Source organism: Scyliorhinus torazame, chromosome 3 (assembly GCF_047496885.1).
Source record: "Scyliorhinus torazame isolate Kashiwa2021f chromosome 3, sScyTor2.1, whole genome shotgun sequence".
Lineage (NCBI taxonomy): Eukaryota > Metazoa > Chordata > Chondrichthyes > Carcharhiniformes > Scyliorhinidae > Scyliorhinus > Scyliorhinus torazame.
In genome coordinates this window covers 373,805,492-373,826,333 of record NC_092709.1, presented here as the reverse complement: position 1 = coordinate 373,826,333, position 20,842 = coordinate 373,805,492, and the positions used below count along the sequence as shown (strand labels likewise).

The 20,842-nt window shown below is 47.4% G+C and overlaps 1 protein-coding gene across 1 annotated transcript in view; it reads left to right on the top strand.

Moving 5' to 3' along the window:
- Positions 1-20,842, top strand: part of LOC140409453 (disintegrin and metalloproteinase domain-containing protein 12-like) — a 170,637-nt gene that overhangs the window by 21,091 nt on the left and 128,704 nt on the right. The window contains exon 3 of the mRNA XM_072497885.1: positions 18,555-18,639. Coding sequence (XP_072353986.1) covers positions 18,555-18,639 — 85 coding nt within the window. The remainder of the gene's footprint in view (positions 1-18,554; positions 18,640-20,842) is intronic.

Here is a 20,842-nt window from a genome sequence, read left to right as displayed (position 1 = left end):
ATTTGGAGGTAGGAGAGCACTTTGGGGACAGTGACCACAATTCGGTGACGTTTACGTTAATGATGGAAAGGGATAAGTATACACCGCAGGGCAAGAGTTATAGCTGGGGGAAGGGCAATTATGATGCCATTAGACGTGACTTGGGGGGGATAAGGTGGAGAAGTAGGCTGCAAGTGTTGGGCACACTGGATAAGTGGGGCTTGTTCAAGGATCAGCTACTGCGTGTTCTTGATAAGTATGTACCGGTCAGACAGGGAGGAAGGCGTCGAGCGAGGGAACCGTGGTTTACCAAGGAAGTGGAATCTCTTGTTAAGAGGAAGAAGGAGGCCTATGTGAAGATGAAGTGTGAAGTTTCGGTTGGGGCGATGGATAGTTACAAGGTAGCGAGGAAGGATCTAAAGAGAGAGCTAAGACGAGCAAGTAGGGGACATGAGAAGTATTTGGCAGGAGGATCAAGTAAAACCCAAAAGCTTTCTATAGGTATGTCAGGAATAAGCGAATGACTAGGGAAAGAGTAGGACCAGTCAAGGACAGGGATGGGAAATTGTGTGTGGAATCTGAAGAGATAGGCGAGATACTAAATGAATATTTTTCGTCAGTATTCACTCAGGAAAAAGATAATATTGTGGAGGAGAATTCTGAGCCCCAGGCTAATAGAATAGATGGCATTGAGGTACGTAGGTAAGAGGTGTTGGCAATTCTGGACAGGCTGAAAATAGATAAGTCCCCGGGACCTGATGGGATTTATCCTAGGATTCTCTGGGAGGCCAGGGAAGAGATTGCTGGACCTTTGGCTTTGATTTTTATGTCATCATTGGCTACAGGAATAGTGCCAGAGGACTGGAGGACAGCAAATGTGGTCCCTTTGTTCAAAAAGGGGAGCAGAGACAACCCCGGCAACTATAGACCGGTGAGCCTCACGTCTGTAGTGGGTAAAGTCTTGGAGGAGATTATAAGAGACAAGATTTATAACCATCTAGATAGGAATAATATGATCAGGGATAGTCAGCATGGCTTTGTGAAGGGTAGGTCATGCCTCACAAACCTTATTGAGTTCTTTGAGAAGGTGACTGAACAGGTAGATGAGGGTAGAGCAGTTGATGTGGTGTATATGGATTTCATGATGTGGAGATGCCGGCGTTGGACTGGGGTGAGCACAGTACAAAGTCTTACAACACCAGGTTAAAGTCCAACAGGTTTGTTTCAATGTCACTAGCTTTCGGAGCGCTGCTCCTTCCTCAGGTGAATGAAGAGGTCTGTTCCAGAAACACATATATAGACAGATTCAAAGATGCCAAACAATGCTTGGAATGCGAGCATTAGCAGGTGATTAAATCTTTACAGATCCAGAGCTGGGGTAACCCCAGGTTAAAGAGGTGTGAATTGTACCAAGCCAGGACAGTTGGTAGGATTTCGCAGGCCAGATGGTGGGGGATGAATGTAATGCGACATGAATCCCAGGTCCCGGTTGAGGCCGCACTCATGTGTGCGGAACTTGGCTATAAGTTTCTGCTCGGCGATTCTGCGTTGTCGCAGGTCCTGAAGGCCGCCTTGGAGAACGCTTACCCGGAGATCAGAGGCTGAATGCCCTTGACTGCTGAAGTGTTCCCCGACTGGAAGGGAACATTCCTGCCTGGTGATTGTTGCGCGATGTCCGTTCATTCGTTGTCGCAGCGTCTGCATGGTCTCGCCAATGTACCACGCTTCGGGACATCCTTTCCTGCAGCGTATGAGGTAGACAACGTTGGCCGAGTCGCACGAGTATGTACCGCGTACCTGGTGGGTGGTGTTCTCACGTGTAATAGTGGTATCCATGTCAATGATCTGGCACGTCTTGCAGAGATTGCCATGACAGGGTTGTGTGGTGTCGTGGTCGCTGTTCTGAAGACTGGGTAGTTTGCTGCAAACAATGGTTCGTTTGAGGTTGCGCGGTTGTTTGAAGGCAAGTAGTGGGGGTGTGGGGGTGACCTTGGCAAGATGTTCATCGTCATCAATGACGTGTTGAAGGCTGTGAAGAAGATGACGTAGTTTCTCCGCTCCGGGGAAGTACTGGACGACGAAGGGTATTCTGTCGGTTGTGTCCCATGTTTGTCTTCTGAGGAGGTCGGTCCGGTTTTTCGCTGTGGCGCGTTGGAACTGTCGATCGATGAGTCGAGTGCCATATCCCGTTCGTACGAGGGCGTCTTTCAACGTCTGTAGATGTTTGTTACGCTCCTCCTCGTCTGAGCAGATCCTGTGTATACGGAGCGCTTGTCCATAGGGGATGGCTTCTTTAATGTGTTTAGGGTGGAAGCTGGAGAAGTGGAGCATCATGAGGTTATCCGTAGGTTTGCGGTAAAGCGAACCGCAAACCTACGGATAACCTCATGATGCTCCACTTCTCCAGCGTACAGTTCTGGTCACCGCATTATAGGAAGGACGTGGAGGCTTTGGAGCGGGTGCAGAGGCGATTTACCAGGATGTTGCCTGGTATGGAGGGAAAATCTTATGAGGAAAGGCTGATGGACTTGAGGTTGTTTTCGTTGGAGAGAAGAAGGTTAAGAGGATACTTAATAGAGGCATACAAAATGATCAGGGGGTTGGATAGGGTGGACAGTGAGAGCCTTCTCCCGCGGATGGAAATGGCTGGCACGAGGGGACATAACTTTAAACTGAGGGGTAATAGATATAGGACAGAGGTCAGAGGTAGGTTCTTTACGCAAAGAGTAGTGAGGCCGTGGAATGCCCTACCTGCTACAGTAGTGAACTCGCCAACATTGAGGGCATTTAAAAGTTTATTGGATAAACATATGGATGATAATGGCATAGTGTAGGTTAGATGGCTTTTGTTTCGGTGCAACATCGTGGGCCGAAGGGCCTGTACTGCGCTGTATCGTTCTATGTTCTATGTTCTATGATTGAATGGTGGAGCAGACTCGATGGGCCGAGTGGCCTAATTCTGCTCCTATGTCTTATGGTCTTATGGTCATTAAAGATCCTATTGGAATGAATGGAAACAGCATTTTAGAATTTCAAATTCAGACTGAGCAAAGGAAGGCAGAGTGCCATACTAGAATTTTGGTGTTGGGCAGAGGTAATTAAACAGGCCTGAGGAAAGAGTTGGCCCAAGTAGACTGGGCACAGATAATTAAGGATAGGAGAGTTGAGGAATAATGGCAGATGTTCAGGGAGATATTAAATACCCCTCAATTAAAGTATATTCCTGAGAGGAAGAGGAATTGTAAAAGGGAGAAAAACATTCCCTGGCTCAAAAAGGAAGTGATGGAAGACATAGAGGCACAAAACTAGGGCAAAACACCCTGCAAAAGCTAGTGGTAAGCTCGAGGCTTGGGAGAACGTCAAGGTTCAGCAAAAGATTGCTAAAAGTAAAATGAAAGGAGCTGAGATGAACTCCGAAAAGAAACTACCAGAAAACATGAACATTGCTACCAAAAGCAAATGTTGGCCCTTTAGAGGACAATACTGGTGAGGTCAGAATGGGGAACACCCAGACGATGGAGGCACTGAACCAGTACTTGCCTCTGTCTTCACAGTAGAGGATAATAAAATGTTTCCAAAAACTACAGTTAATTCAGAGGAACTTGGTGCAATAACCATCTCGAGGGAGAAGGTATTGCTTCCACTAATGGGACTGAAGGCAGATAAGTCTCCAGGGGAATTAAGGGAGATGGCAGCAGAGATCGTGGATGCATTGGTTACGATATTTAAGAATTCCCTGGATTCTGGGAGGGTCCCAGTGAATTTTAAACACGCTAATGTGACGCCCCTATTCAAAAAGCGAGCGAGTCTAAATGTAGGAAAATACAGACCGGTTAGCTTGACCTCTGTGGTGGGGAAGTTGCTGGAATCAGTTATTAAGGAGCAGATGACTGAACATTTGGAAAGGGAAAGCTCAATCCACCATTGTCAGCATGGTTTTGTGAAGGGTAAGTCATGCTTGACAAAATTGCTTGAGTTCTTTGAGGATGTTGGAGAAGATACTGAGGGATAGGATCTATTCACATTTGGAAGAAAATAGACTTATCAGTGATAGGCAGCATGGTTTTGTGCAGGGAAGGTCATGTCTTACAAAGCTAATAGAATTCTTTGAGGAAGTGACAACGTTAATTGATGAGGGAAAGGCTGTAGATGTCACATACATGGACTTCAGTAAGGCGTTTGATAAAGTTTCCCATGGCAGGCTGATGGAAAAAGTGAATTCGTATGGTGTTCAGGGTGTACTAGCTAGATGGATAAAGAACTGGCTGGGCAACAGGAGACAGAGAGTAGTGGTGGAAGGGAGTGTCTCAAAGTGGAGCAAGGTGACTAGTGGTGTTCCACAGGGATCCGTGCTGGGACCACTGTTGATTGCGATATACATAAATGATCTGGATGAAGGTATAGGTCATCTGATTAGCAAGTTTGCAGATGATGCTAAGATTGGTGGAGTTGCAGATAGCAAGGAGGACTGTCAGAGAATACAGCAAAATATAGATAGATTGGAGAGTTGGGCAGAGAAATGGCAGATGGAGTTCAATCCAGGCAAATGCGAGGTGATGCATTTTGGAAGATCTAATTCAAGAGCGGACTATACGGTCAATGGAAGAGTCCTGGGGAAAATTGATGTACAGAGAGAACTGGGAGTTCAGGTCCATTGTACCCTGAAGGTAGCTACGCAGGTCGATAGAGTGGTCAAGAAGGCATACAGCATGCTTGCCTTCATCGGACGGGGTATTGAGTACAAGAGTCGGCAGGTCATGTTACAGTTGTATAAGACTTTGTTTGGCCACATTTGGAATACTGCGTGCAGTTCTGGTCGCCACATTACCAGAAGGAAGTGGATTCTTTAGAGAGGGTGCAGAGGAGGTTCACCAGGATGTTGCCTGGTATGGAGGGTGCTAGCTATGAAGAAAGGTTGAGTGGATTAGGATTGTTTTCGTTGGAAATACGGAGGTTGAGGGGGGACCAGATTGAGGTCTACAAAATTATGAGAGGTATGGACAGGTTGGATAGCAACAAGCTTTTTCCAAGAGTGGGGGTGTCAATTACAAGGGGTCACGATTTCAAGGTGAGAGGGGGAAAGTTTAAGGGAGATGTGCGGGGAAAGTTTTTTACGCAGAGGGTGGTGGGTGCCTGGAACGCTTTGCCAGCGGAGGTGGTAGAGGCGGGCACGACAGCATCATTCAAGATGCATCTAGACAGATATATGAACGGGCGGGGAACAGAGGGAAGTGGATCCTTGGAAAATAGGTGACAGGTTTAGATAGAGGATCTGGATCGGCGCAGGCTGGGAGGGCCGAAGGGCCTGTTCCTGTGCTGTAATTTTCTTTGTTCCTGTTCTTATGTAAACAGCAAGTGAATTGAATTGGATTGGATTTGTGCATTGTCACGTGTACCGTGAAAAGTATTTTTCTGCGAGCAGCTCAACAGATCATTAAGTACATGAAATTAAAAGAAAATACATAACCTGTGGATGTGGTGTATCTAGACTGCCAGAAAGTGTTTGATAAGATAGTAATAATATTTTTATTGTCACAAGTAGGTTTACATTAACACTGCAATGAAGTTACTGTGAAAAGCCCCTAGTCGCCACATTCTGGCACCTGTTCGGGTACACAGAGGGAGAATTCAGAATTCTCAGCTGGTAGGGGAATTGAACCCGTGCAGGTGACCATGTTCTGCATTAACAAACCAGCTGTCTAGCCCACTGAGCTAAACCAGGTCTGCATAAAAGACTGATCCCGAAGGTAAGATCGAAGAGGATTGGGCATAGCGTATTGGAGTGCATTGAGGGTTGGCTGATTGACAGAAAGCAGAGATCTGTGAAGGTGGCAACACAAGTGGACAAGGTAGTCCAGAAAGCATACGGAATGCTTGCCTTCATTGGACGGGGTATCGAGTATAAAAACTGGCAAGTCTTGCTGTAGTTGTATAGAACCTTGGTAAGGCCATACTACGAATATTGCGCACAATTCTGGTCGCCACACCACCAGAAGGATGTGGAGGCTTTGGAGAGGGTGCAGAGGAGGTTTACCAGGATGTTGCCTGGTCTGGAGGGGGTTAGCTATGTGGAGATGCTGAATAGACTCGGACTGTTTTCATCAGAATGACGGAGGTTGAGGGCTGACCTGATCGAGGTCTACAAGATTATGAGAGGCATGGATAGAATGGATGGCCAGTACTCTTTCCCAGGGTGGAGGGGTCAGTCACCAGGGGGCATAGGTTCAAGGTCCGTGGGGCAAAGTTTAGAGGAGATGTGTGAGGCAGGTTTTTTTACACAGAGGGTGGTGAGGGCCTGGAACGCGTTGCCAGGGGAGGTTGTGGAAGCAGATACATTAACGGTGTTCAAACGGCATCTTGACAAACACATGGATAGGATGGGTATAGAGGGATACGGCACAAGGAAGTGCTGAGGGTTTTGGCCAAGGCTGGTATCATGACTGGTACAGGGTTGGAGGGTCGAAGGACCTGTTCCTGTGCTGTATTGATCTTAGTTCTTTGTTCAGAGTTTCGGGATAAAAGGGTCCTTGTCTGGCTGGTGAACTGGAGCTAGCAGAGTGCTGCACGGGTCCTCGGATCTCAACTGTTTACAATTTATACAAATACTCTGCAAGCAGGGACAGAGTGTAACATAACAAAATTTGCGGGCGATACTAAAACAGGTGGGAAAGCAGGCAGTGAAGAGGCGATACAGATTTTACAGACGGATATAGACAGGCTCGGAGATTTCGCCAAGGTCTGGCAGGTGGAGTTTAATGTGGATAATGTGAGGTTATCTTTTTGGCCGAAAAAATAGAAAGGCAAATTATTATCTCAATGGAAAGCAGATTCAAGATGTGTCAGTTCAGAGGGATCTGTAAGTCTTTGTTCATGAATTGCAGAAAGTCGGTTTGCAGGTACAGCATGTAATTAAAAAGGCAAATGGAATGTTAGCGTTTATTGCTAAAGGACTGGAGTATAAAAGTAGAGAAGTATTGTTTCAATTGTATAGGGTGCTGGTGAGACCACATCTGGAGTAATGTGACCAGTTTTCGTCTCCTTATTTGAGGAAGGATGTGGAGGCAGTTCAGAGGAGGTTCACTCGATTGATTCCAGGGATAAATGGGTTGACGTATGAGGAGAGATTAAACAGTTTGGTCTTATGCTCGCTGGAGTTTAGAAGTATGACACGGGATCTGATCGAGGTATGTAAAATATTAAAAGGGATTGATAAAGTAAACGTAGACCAAATGTTTCTCCTTGTGGGGCAATCTAGAATGAGATTGCATAGATACAGGTTGAGAGGCGATAGATTTAGAACTGAGACGAGGAGGAACTACTTCTCGCAGAGGGTGGTGAATTTGTGGAACTCGCTGCCCCATTGTATGGGGGAATCTGAGTCATTAAATGGTGCCAAAAGGAGAAAGATGTACTCCTAATAAAACCAGGTCAAGGAGATATGGGGAACAGGCAGGGGCTGGCTTTGAGAGCAGGAACAGATCAGCTATGATCTGATTAAATGGTGGAGCAGGCTCAAGGCACTGAATTGCCAGCTTCTGCTCCTAATTCCTATGTTCCTATAAAAGGGAAGAGAGTCACAAAAGTGAATGTTGGTCCCTTGGAATATGAAACCGGAGAGTTAATTTTGGGGAAACACAGAAATGGTGGAGATGCTAAATCAATACTTTGCCTCAGTTTTCACTGAAGAGAACACTAGTATCATTCCTATAGGAACGGGCAATTCAGAGGTAATAGAAAGGGTGGAACTGAGAGCACTCCACATCAATAGATAAATAGTACTCAACAATGTAATGAGATTGAAAGTAGACAAGTCCCCAAGGCCTGATGGGCGACATCCTAGGGTGTTAAAGGAAATGGCAGCAGAGATAGTGGATCCATTGGTTATAATATTCCCAAATTCCCTGGACACGGGAAAGGTTCCAGTCGATTGTAAAAATGCTAATGTAACGCCCTTATTCAAAAAGGGTGGGAGGCAGAATGTGGGAAATTACAGAGCAGTTAGATTAACATCTGTTGTTGGGAAAATACTGGAATTCATCATTAAGGAAGTAATATCAGGGACATTTGGAAAGTCAATACTATCCATCAGAGTCATAATGATTTCATGAAGGACAAACCATGTTTGACTTATGTACAAGAGGTCTTTGAATATATAACAAGCAAAGTGGATAATGGGGCTCCGGTAGATGTAATATATCTAGACTTCCGGAAGGTGTTTGATAAGGTGCCGCACAGAAGATTAATTCACAAGGTGAGATCACATGGGATTCGGGGTAATTTATTCGCTTGCATAGAAGACTGACTGACGGACAGGAGACAGAGAGTCGGAATCAATGGGTCTTTTTCTGGATGACAAGATGTACCTAGTGGGGTGCCACATGGTTCTGTCCTTGGGCCCCAGCTATTTACAATCTATCTAAACAGCTTGGATACAGGGTTAGAAGGTTCCATTGCCAAATCCACAGATGGTACTAAATTAGGTGGTACAATAAGTTGAAACGAGGAAATAAGAACCTTACAAATGGATACAGACAGGTTAGGAGAGTGGGCCAAAATATGGCAGATGGAGTTTAACGTGGATAAGTGTGAGGCCACGCCCATGCATTTTGGTTGAAAAAATGGAAACACAACTTATTATCTGAATGGAGAGAGACTTCGGGGTGCTCCATTGCAGAGGGATCTGGGTGTCCTCGTGCATGGGCCACAGAAAACGAGCAGCTGCAGCAGGTAATACGGGAAGCAAATGGAATGTTGGCATTCATAGGAAAAGGAACAGAGTATAAAGGTAAGGGAGTGTTGTTACAATAATACAAGGCATTGGTGAGACTGCACCTGGAGTATTGGGCACAGTATTGGTCTCCTTATTTGAGGAACGATGTAGTGGCATTGGACGCAGTTCAGAGGAGGTTCACTAGATTGATTCCACGGGTTAGGGTGGAGGCGTGATTCCACGGGTTAGGGTGGAGGCGTGATTCCACGGGTTAGGGTGGAGGCGTGATTCCACGGGTTAGGGTGGAGGCGTGTGCTTGAGTAGAGTTCTCTTTCTAAGGGCCGGTGCAGACTCAACGGGGCCAAATGGCCTTCTGCTACACCGTAAATTCTATGATTCTATGAGGGCTTTGTCGTAGGAGGAGAGATTGAACAGTTTAGGCCGATACTCTCTCGAGTTTTTAGAAGACTGAGGGGAGAGCTAATTGAGGTGTACAAGGTGCTAAAAGGTTTGGATGAAGTAGACGCGGAGCGGATGCTGCCTCTTGTGGTGCATTGTAGAACGAGACGTCATGGACGCGGTGGTTCAGATGGATAAAGCTCCGGTCTTGTAAACAGCCGATGCTGAGTTTGAATCTCAGAGCTGCCCCCTCCAAATCTTTCGCTCAAAGCAACTCGCTGCAGAAGAAATACTCTTGTTTATTTTATTGGGAAGCACGGTACCACAGTGGTTAGCACTCTGGCTTCACCACTCCAGGGTCCCTGCATCAATTCCTGGCTTGGGTCGGTGACTGTGCGGAGTCTGCACGTTCTCCCCGTGTCTGCGTGGGTTTCCTCCGGGTGCTCCGGTTTCCTCCCACAATTCCCGAAAGACGTGCTTGTTAGGTAATTTGGACATTCTGAATTCTCCCTCAGTGTACCTGAACAGGTGCCGGAATGTGGCCACTAGGGGCTTTTCACAGTAACTTCATGGCAGTGTTAATGTAAGCCAACTTGTGACACTAATAATGATTATTAATATTATTAGTCTTCGGACAAGCGGTAGCGAATTTAAACATGTGAGGAGAAACTACTTCTCCCAAAGGGTTGTGAATCTGTGGAATTCGCTACCCCAGTGTGCGGTGGATGCTGGGACAGGGAGTAAATTTAAGGAGGAGTTAGACAGATTTTTAATTTTCAATTTAAATGTAGTGTATCTGGACTTCCGCAAGGTACCGCGCACAAGGTGAGATCACGTGGAATTAGGGTAATTTATTAGCTAGGATAGGAGAGTAGCTGACGGACAGAAGACAGAGAGTCTTCATATTACCCTTTATTGTCCACCTTTATATTATTCAATCGAAAGACGTTTGGTCCGTTTGCAGAGTTATCGTCTATGCTGTGCAGTGCAGCTGGATTGCAGACACTGCTTTCACTGGACAGGCCCTGCTTATTCCTGCACTTGCACCTGACATACCCTTTTCAACCTCAGGCAAGACACACAACTTCTTTAAATCGGCACTTTTCCTGGGGGTGACTCCCGTCACACCTGTAGCACTCTTCATTACTCCTGAGTTTCTGATTTTAATCTTTTATATCTCTATATTCTCTTGCTTTCTACATTTCTCCGCTCATTAAACCCTATACCCTCAATCTTGGTGCTGCAGCCGTTAGCAGTCTCTTTCCAGAGGGGTCGACTTCACCACATCACACTCTTTGAAGCTCGAGAGTGCCTTTTCCTGCACTTTCCATCGCTAGAGCAACCTCCAGCTCCTTCTTCAGGCTTATCTCGGTCTCTGCCAACAGATTCTTCTGTATCGCAGTGTTATTCACTCCACACACTGACAGTCTCTTAACATATCATTAAGGGCAGGCCCGTATTCACAATGCTCTGCAATTTGCCTTAATCTGGCCACACAACCTGCTCTCACTTCTCCAAGGGCTCTTGTAGTCGCAGTGAATGTCTACCTTTGCATAAATATCGTGGGCTTTGGCTGGTAATGGCCTTTCACAAGATGAAATGAAATGAAAATCGCTTATTGTCACAAGTAGGCTTCAATGAAGTTACTGTGAAAAGCCCCTAGTTGCCACATTCCGGCGCCTGTTCGGGGAGGCTGTTACGGGAATTGAACCGTGCTGCTGGCCTGCCTTGGTCTGCTTTCAAAGCCAGAGATTTAGCCCTGTGCTAAACAGCCCCTACCGGAGTTAGATATACTAACTCTGTGAAAGTCTTTGTGTCGGGGGCTTCGGCAGATGTCAAACTCCTGATTAAATAATACGTTTGGGCTTCACAGGCTGGAAGTAGTCCGATCGTTTTCTTCTCCTACCACTTTAGGGAGCACAGTGGCACAGTGTTTAGCACTTCCACCTCACAGATCCAGGGACCTGGGTTCAAATCCGGCCTCCTGATTCTGCACGTTCTCCCCAGATCTGCATGGGTTTCCTCCGGGTGCTCCGGTTTCTATTGTCCAAAGATATGCAGGTTAGGTGGATTGGCCATGCTAAATTGCCCTTAGCATCCAAAAAGGATAGGTGGGGTTACTGGGTTGCGATGGATAGGGTGGAGGAGTGGGCTGGGGGGGGGGGTGATCTTTCTGGCGGATGGTGCAGACTCACTGGGCCGAATGGCCTCCTTCTGCACTGCAAATTCTCTGATTCTATAAAGTTCAACAGACATTCAAAATATGGAACCCAATCTTCGGAGTGTTATGGGCCAGGGTTTAAAATCTCCAAAGCGTATTATGGAGTTCACCTGGCATATAACCTTCATGTTGAAATTGGTTAGGATGAGCACCCTTCAGGTGTGATTCAACAGTCTTCCCAGACACTTAAATCAAAATAAGCTTTTGTCATGTGAGAATACCTTTCAGAAATGGGTGTTTATCAGTGATGTCAGAGTGTGGGTGGAGCTCTATCAGTGATGTCAGAGTGTGGGTGGAGCTCTATCAGTGATGTCAGAGTGTGGGTGGAGCTCTATCAGTGATGTCAGAGTGTGGGTGGAGCGCTATCAGTGATGTCAGAGTGTGGGTGGAGCTCTATCAGTGATGTCAGAGTGTGGGTGGAGCTCTATCAGTGATGTCAGAGTGTGGGTGGAGCTGGGCTGTCTTTATTGTCCACCTTTATATTATTCAATCTTTACTTTTGCTTTGGGCTGTCTGCTGCAGGGTGTCTTTAGTTTCGTTTTAGATTTGGAAAAGCTGCAATAACAGCAGGATGTGTATGAATCTCTGCAAGCTAATGAATGTTCATTTGGTGATTTCAAAGTGGTAACTGCTCTCAGTAGTGAAGTTGAACCTGATGTGTTTCTGTAAAGATGGTTCTTTTGGCCTTATGGATGTTGCAAGAAAAGATTAAGAGTTACTTGGAGAGTACTGTATTCTTTGGGGATTTATTGGTGTTGATAGTTGTTAAGATGTTTACTGTGGGTTTATAAAGTGTTAACTGGTTTCATAAATAAACATTGTTTTAATTTAAAAGTACTTTAGCTCTCTGTTGCACCACACCTGTAAAGTAGGCCCGTGTGCTCTCCATACCACAAAGGTTGTGGGTCAGGTGAACTCCATGATACACTTTGGGGCTCTCTAAACCATGGTCCATAACACTTTATTCTACGAACTTAGTTAACATTTGTATAAACACACAGCAAGAATTTCTATCAATTACAAACATAAAGATACCCCGCAGCTACTGGAATCTATGTATCACACTTAATCAATTCCCCCTTAACTGTTCCAATTCAAAAACAAAATCCCATAAACCAAAAGGGTGTGGCCTAGCACTCTGCATTCTCACTTCAATGAGACTGGCTTTTCCTGAGATTCTGGCCCCGTCTCACCAGCAAGGTTTAAACCCTTCCACAAAGCAAACTATATCTAACGCCACCACCAGGGTGATTTTTACTGGAACAGATATTTACAATGAAAATAGAGAGAGACAGGCTAAAACACTTCCGTTCTCTGTCTGAGTCCACAGCAGCCAAATGTGAAAGCGAAACCAAAAACACCTCACAGAGCCACAGCCCAGCTCCACCCACACAATGACATCACTGAAACCATGTGATAATACAGAAACCTTTCTCAAAGGGGCACTCCCATGACAGGAATTATCAAACAGCTATAATTTGACAGAAATAAGTATTTTGGTGACTCATTGTTTGTAGGCTGGCTTGCCTTTAATTATTTGAACACAATGGGCGGGATTCTCCGTTGGTCGACGTTGAAATCGGAAAAGGCGATTGGGTGGAGAATCAGCTCCAACTCCAAAAATGTGTGTGGGCACCTAATCGCGATTCTCCTTCACCTGACAGCGGTGTAAATGGGTCCGGAACGCACATACAGTAAACACTATTTGCATGTCATTAGCGGGCCCGAACCGGTATTCTCCAGGGCCTCCTCCGATTGGCCATGTTCCCGACGGCAAGGTTCACTTGTGCATTTTAAAACGTGACACCGGCGTGATGGCTGATGAGGGAGAGAGAGGAGGTAGGACACGGAGAGGACCGACGGTGAATTACCGGAGTGAACACTGGCTGGGGTCCTGCCAGAGGCCAGGGAATGGGGAGGAGGGGGCAACAGGCAGAGTGGCCGGGGTGACTTCTCCCCCCCCACCCCATGGGAGTGGGGTGGTGCGCAGGCACGGACCGCCATTAGGGTGGCTATCTTGCTGCGCACCCACTGACTACCAACCTTGGCCCCTGGTTCGACAGTGACACCGACTGTATGGGTGCCCTGACGACCCATCCATGCAGCCCCACCCACACACTGCCGGCCCTCCCAGGTTATCACGCACTGTAGACCCTGTTGAGGGCAGTGCCAGCCAACGGTACCCTTAGAATCACATCTTTGTCACCACTTCAAAAAATACAATGAAATCAGTGAGACATGACCTTCCTCGCACAAAACCATGCTGCCTGTCGCTAATAAGACCATTCACTTCCAAATGTACACAGATCCTCAGCGGGATTCTCCAACCCTCCGCGGGGGTCGGAGGAACCCCGGGGGGCAGCGTGAATCCCACCCCTCCGCCCCGACGGCGGCTGCCGTATTCCCCAGCGCCGGTTTTCGGGCGGGGGCGGGGTTCCGCCACGCCAGTCAGGGGCCGTTGGCAGCGGCCCCCTCGGCAATTCTCCGAGCCCGATGGGCCGAGTGGCCGTCCGCTTTTGACCAGTCCCGCCGGCGTGGATTAGATATGGTCCCACACGGCGGGACCTGGCAGGTAAGTCGGCGGGGGTGGTCCTTGTGGGGGCGCGGGGGGATCCGACCCCGGGGGCCGGGGGCCCCCACGGTGGCCTGGCCCGCGATCAGGGCGGGCCTGTGCCGTGGGGGCACTCCTTCATTCCGCGCCGGCCCCTGCGCATGCGCCAGAGTACGCCGGCTGATCCACGCGTGCGTGGGATCACAGCCGTCCCTTTGGCGCACGCGTGGACGCGTGCAGTCCCTTCGGCGCACCATCAACCCCTCCAGCGTCCACCTAGCCCCCGGAAGTGCGGAGAATTCCACACTTTCAGGGACTGTTGATCGGAGTGTTTCGCACCAGTTTCCCCGCTGGCCTGGGGACTTAGTCTCGCGAAAGGAGAATCCCACCCCCTGTCTCGGAGAATCTTTTCCAACAATTTCACAATCACTGACGTCAAGCTCACTGGCCTATGATTACCCGGATTATTCTTGCAACCCTTCTTAAATAACGGTACAGCATTGGCTATCCTCCAATCCCCTGGGATCTCACCTGTGGTCAATTAGGAAATGATGGTGTGTGTGGGGGGAGAATAGTTTTTATGCGGCTCCAGCTTGTCAGCCTTTGGGTGCCAATCGTGAAGACCGGCGAATCTGGCACCATTTCTCGGTACACATCGGTACCAACGACATAGGTAAGAAAAGGGACGGGGGTTTGAAACAGGAATTTAGCGAGTTAGAGTGGAAGCTGAGAACCAGGACAAACCATGTTGTCATCTCTGGTTTGTTGCCGGTGCCACGTGCTAGTGAGTTGAGGAACAGGGAGAGAGTGCAGATAAACACGTGGCTGCAGGGATGGTGTAGGAGGGAGGGTTTCAGTTACGTGGATAATTGGAGCACATTCTGGGGAAGGTGGGACCTGTACAGACAGGATGGTTTGCACCTGAATCAGAGGGGCACCAATATCCTGGGAGGGAAATTTGCTACGGCTCTTCGGGGGTGGGGGGCGGGTTAAACTAATTTGTCAGGGGGCTGGGAAAACGAGCTGTAGTCCCAGAAGCCAGTGTTGAGAGTAGTGAGGTACTGAGGAGGGTATCAAGGTCGCAGGAGTGTACCGGCAGACAGAAAGGTGGGTTTAAGTGTGACTACTTCAATGCAAGGAGCATCCGGAATAAGGTAGGTGAACTTGGAGCGTGGATTGGTACTTGGGACTACGATGTTGTTGGCATTACGGAGTCGTGGATAGAACAGGGACAGGAATGGTTGTTGGAAGTTCCGGGGTATAGATGTTTCAGTAAGAGTAGGGAAGGTAGTAAAAGAGGTGGAGTAGCATTGTTAATCAAGGATAGTTTAACGGCTGCAGAAAGGCAGTTCGAAGGGGATCTGCCTACTGAGGTGATATGGGCCGAAGTTAGAAATAGGAAAGGAGCGGTCACGTTGTTAGGAGTTTTCTATAGGCCCCCAAATAGTAATAGAGATGTGGAGGAAGAAATTGCAAAACAGATTATGGATAGGTGTGGAGGTGCCAGGGTAGTTGTCAATGGGAATTTTAGCTTTCCAAATATTGACTCGAACCTCTATACACCATCCCTGCAGCCACGTGTTTATCTGCACTCTCTCCCTGTTCCTCAACTCGCTAGCACGTGGCACCGGCAACAAACCAGAGATGACAACATGGCTTGTCCTGGTTCTCAGCTTCCACTCTAACTCTAACTCACAGTTCGGATGGGGCAATTTTTGTACAGTGTGTGCAGGAGGGTTTCCTGACACAATATGTGGATAGGCCGACAAGCGGGGGGGGGGGCACATTGGATTTGCTACTGGGTAATGAACCGGGCCAAGTGTTAGATTTGTTTGTGGGAGAGCACTTTGGAGATAGTGATCACAATTCGGTGTCTTTCACTATTGCAATGGAGAGGGATAGGGCCATACGGCAGGGTAAGGTGTATAATTGGGGGAGGGGTAATTATGATGCGATTAGGCAAGAATTAGGGAGCATAAGATGGGAACAGAAACTGTCAGGGAAAGGCACAAATGAAAAGTGGAGCTTGTTCAAGGAACAAATACTGCATGTCCTTGATAGGCATGTCCCTGTCAGACAGGGAGGAAATGGCCGTGTGAGGGAACCATGGTTCACAAAAGAGGTTGAATGTCTTGTCAAGAGGAAAAAGGAAGCGTATGTAAGGATGAGAAAACAAGGTTCAGTTGGGTCGCTTGAGGGTTAGTTACAAGGTAGCAAGGAATAAGCTAAAAAAATAGGGCTTAGGAGAGCTAGGAGGGGCCATGAGAAGTCCTTGGCGGGTCGGATCAAGGAAAATCCCAAGGCTTTTTACTCTTATGTGAGAAATAAAAGAATGACCAGGGTGAGGTTAGGGCCGGTCAAGGACAGTAGTGGGAACTTGTGCATGGAGTCAGAAGAGATAGGAATGAATACTTTTCTTCAGTGTTCACCAAAGAGAGGGGCCATGTTTTTGAGGATGAGAGTGTGATTCAGGCGGGTAGGCTGCAGGAGGTAGATGTTCTGAGGAAGGATGTATTAGCAATTTTGAAAAACCTTAGGGTCGACAAGTTCCCTGGGCCAGATGGGATATATCCAAGGATTCTTTGGGAGTCAAGGGGTGAGATTGCAGAGCCTTTGGCTTTGATCTTTGGGTCCTCGCTGTCCACGGGGATAGTGCCAGAGGACTGGAGAGTGGTGAATGTTGTTCCTCTGTTCAAGAAAGGGAATAGGAATGACCCTGGTAATTATAGGCCAGTTAGTCTTACTTGTTGGTTGGTAAGTTAACGGAAAAGGTCCTGAAGGATAGGATTTATGACCATTTGGAAAGATGCAGCTTAATCCGGGATAGTCAACACGGATTCGTGAAGGGTAAGTCACAAATTTGATTGAATTCTTTGAGGAGGTAACTAAGTGTGTAGATGAAGGCAGAGCAGTTTATGTCGTATACATGGATTTCAGTAAGGCGTTTGATAAGGTTCCCCATGGTCGGCTCATGAAGAAAGTAAGGTGGTGTGGGACAGAGGGAATTTTGACCAATTGGATAAGTAACTGGCTATCGCACAGAAGACAGAGGGTGGTGGTGGATGGAAAATTTTCAGACTGGAGACCAGTTACCAGCGGTGTACCACAGGGAGCAGTGCTGGGTCCTCTGCTATTTGTGATTTTTATCAATGACTTGGAGGAGGGGGCTGTAGGGTGGGTCAGTAAATTTGTTGATGACTCCAAGATTGGTGGAGTAGTGGATGAGGTGGAGGGCTGTTGTAGGCTGCAAAGAGACATTGATATGATGCAGAGCTGGGCCGAAAAATGGCAGATGGAGTTTAACCCTGATAAGTGCGAGGTGATTCATTTTGGTTAAGAAAATTTGAATGCGGATTACAGGGTCAACGGCAGGGTTCTGAGGAATGTGGAGGAACAGAGAGATCTTGGGGTTCATGTCCACAGATCTCTGAAGGTTGCCACTCAAGTGGATAGAGCCGTGAAGAAGGCCTCTCGTGTGTTAGCGTTTATTAACAGGGGGCTTGAGTTTAAGAGCCGCGGGGTTATGCTGCAACTACACATGACTCTGGTGAGACCACATTTGGAGTAGTGTGTGCAATTCTGGTCACCTCACTATAGGAAGGATGTGGAATCATTGTAAAGGGTGCAAAGGAGATTTACCAGGATGCTGCCTGGTTTGCAGGATAGGTCTGATGAGGAAAGGTTGAGGGAGCTAGGGCTTTTCTCTTTGGAGCGGAGGAGGATGAGAGGCGATTTAATAGAGGTGTATAAGATGATGAGGTGGATAGATAGAGTGGACGTTCAGAGACTATTTCCTCGGGTGGATGTAGCTGTTACAAGGAGGCATAACTATAAGGTTCCGGGTGGGAGATAGGAGGGATGTCAGAGGTCGGTTCTTTACTCAGAGAGTGGTTAGGGTGTGGAATGGACTGCCTGCTGTGATAGTGGAATCGGACACTTTAGGAACTTTCAAGCGGTTATTGGATAGGCAGATGGAGCACACCAGAATGACAGGGAATGGGATTGCTTGATCTTGGTTTTGGACAAAGCTCGGCACAACATCGAGGGCCGAAGGGCCTGTTCTGTGCTGTACTGTTCTATGTCCTATGTTTCTCATTAGAATCGATTGTGTTCCACATGGCGCTGGTGCTAGCCCATTAACAGGAGCAGAATTGGTGCAGATACGGCGCCACTTTTTCTGCCGTTATAGTCCAAAGATACTGCCTGAGCGTCAACACTTAGTCTCAGAAAGGGAGAAGCTCACCCAAGGTGTTTTTTATTTTGTGTGACAAGTCGAAGGTGCTTCCGATTATCCTCATCGCCAATGTAGCATCTGAGTGATTGGCACCACCTGCTTTGAAGAACAAGTGACTTACCAGGATAACTGAATATATATATAGAGTGCTAGGATGTGTTACCAGCCTCTGGAGCTCCAGGGTCGATTCTACCCAGGAAAGCCCAGGCTTAGGCCCGGGCTCCACACGCTACGCCTTGATTGGCCGATCGGGTCACATGACCTTTCGAAACCACGACCCATTTAAGGGGCCCGCTGCTACTATCCTAATTCCAGGGTGTCTCAGAAGCGGCTGCTCTGAAAGTGGAGATGATTCCGTGGCCATTATAAAAATCAATTGCTTCTTCCTCCATGGCATGTTGTCTGTCACCCTTTGACTCTGCAATGTTCTTCTCTGTTCATGTTGACTTCTCTTTTACAGAACGACCAACTTTGCTCACGATCTTTCAGGATTGGCATCGTTTGGCGGAATATGTTCAGTTCTAAAATCTGGAGGAGTAAACTCGGTAAGCACCCAATTTCCCTCATTTCCTCACGCCTGTGGCTAACACAACATCCTTGTCAAAGCTCAAACTCCTCATCACTGTAATATAAAATGATCAGCTTGAGGGGAGGATATGACCATGAGGTTTCAGTTCTGAAGGAAAGAAGGATTTTTGTTTAACTAGTTCTTTGAGTCTGAAAAAGTTTAAATGAAAGCGAACATCGCTCAATGAACTTGAAGCATACAGAGAAACATACATAGAAAACAGACATGTACAGACACTGAAAGACGCCCTTGTATGAACGAGACATGGCGCTCAACATATCGATCGACAGTTCCAACGCGCCACAGCAAAAAACTGCACGACCTCCTCAGAAGACAAACACGGGACAGAATCGACAGAGTACCCTTCGTCGTCCAGTACTTCCCCAGAGCGGAGAAACTACAACATCTTCTTCGCAGCCTTCAACACATCATCGATGAAGACAAACATCTTGCCAAGGTCATCCCCACACCCCCACTAATTGCCTTCAAACAACCGCGCAACCTCAAACAAACCATTGTTTGCAGCAAACTACTCAGTCTTCAGAACAGCGACCACGACACCACACAACCCTGCCAGGGCAATCTCTGCCAGATCATCGACATGGATACCACCATTACACGTGAGAACACCATCCACCAGGTACGCAGTACATACTCGTGTGACTCAGCCAACGTTGTCTACCTCATACGCTGCAGGAAAGGATGTCCCGAAGCGTGGTACATTGGCGAGACCATGCAGACGCTGCGACAACGGATGAACGGACATCGTGCGACAATCACCAGGCAGGAATGTTCCCTTCCAGTCGGGGAACACTTCAATAGTCAAGACCATTCAGCCTCTGATCTTCGGGTAAGCATTCTCCAAGGATGCCTTCAGGACCCGCGACAACGCAGAATCGCCGAGCAGAAACTTATAGCCAAGTTCCACACACATGACTATGGCCTCAACCGGGACCTGGGATTCATGTCGCATTACATTCACCCCCCCATAATCTGGCCTGGGCTTGCGAAATCCTACCAACTGTCCTGGCTTGAGACAATTCACACCTCTTTAACCAGTGATTCTCCCTCCCGCATTTGATCTGTCTGGACATGTAAAGACTTAATTACCTGCAAAGACTCTCATTCAAAGTATCATCTTGCATCACTGGCTTTGTCTATATATGCGTTTCTGGAACCCACCTCTTCATTCACCTGAGGAAGGAGCAGCGCTCCGAAGGCTAGTGATTCGAAACAAATCTGTTGGACTTTAACCTGGTGTTGTAAAACCTCTTACTGTGCCCACCCCAGTCCAACGGCGGCAACTCCACATCATAGAAAATAGAAGCAGGGGGTGACCATTTGACATTCGAGTCTGCTCCGCCATTCATTATGATGCCACCTCCCCCTACACCCCCATAACCCTCGATCCCTTTAGCTCCAAGAGCTATATCTAATTCCTTCTTGAAATCATACGTTTTGGCCTCAACTACTTTCTGTGGTCATGAATTCCACAGATTCACCGCTCTCTTGGTGAAGAACTTTCTCTTCACCTCAGTCCTCAAATGTTTACCCCTTATCCTCAAACTATGACCCCTAGTTCTGGATTCCCCCACCATCAGGAACATTCTTTCTGAATCTACCCTGTCTAATCCTGTTGGAATTTTGTAAGTTTCTATGGAATCCCCTCTCACTCTTCTAAACCCTAGTGAACATAACCGATTTAGACTCTCCTCATCTGACAGTCCCGCCATCCCAGGAATCAGCCTGGTAAACCTTCGCTGCCCTCCCTCCACAGCAAGAACATCCTTCCTCAGATATGGAGATTAAAACACAGGTGTGCCCTCACCAGTGCCCGAGACAATTGCAGTAAAACATCGCTATTTCTAAACTCAAATTCTCTCGCTATGAAGGCCAACATACCATTTGCCTTCTTTACTGCCTGCTCTACCTGCGCACTTACATTCAGTGACTGGTGCACAAGGATAACAAGATCTTGCTATGTATCCACCCATTCAAATAATAATCTGCCTTCCTACTTTTGCTATCGAAGCGGATAACCTCACATTTATCCACATTATACTGCATCTGCCATGCGTGTACCCACTCACTCATCCTGTCCAAATCCCGCTGAAGCATCGCTGCATCCTCCTCACAGCTCGCCTTCCCACCCAACATTGTATCACTGTAAATTTGGAGAT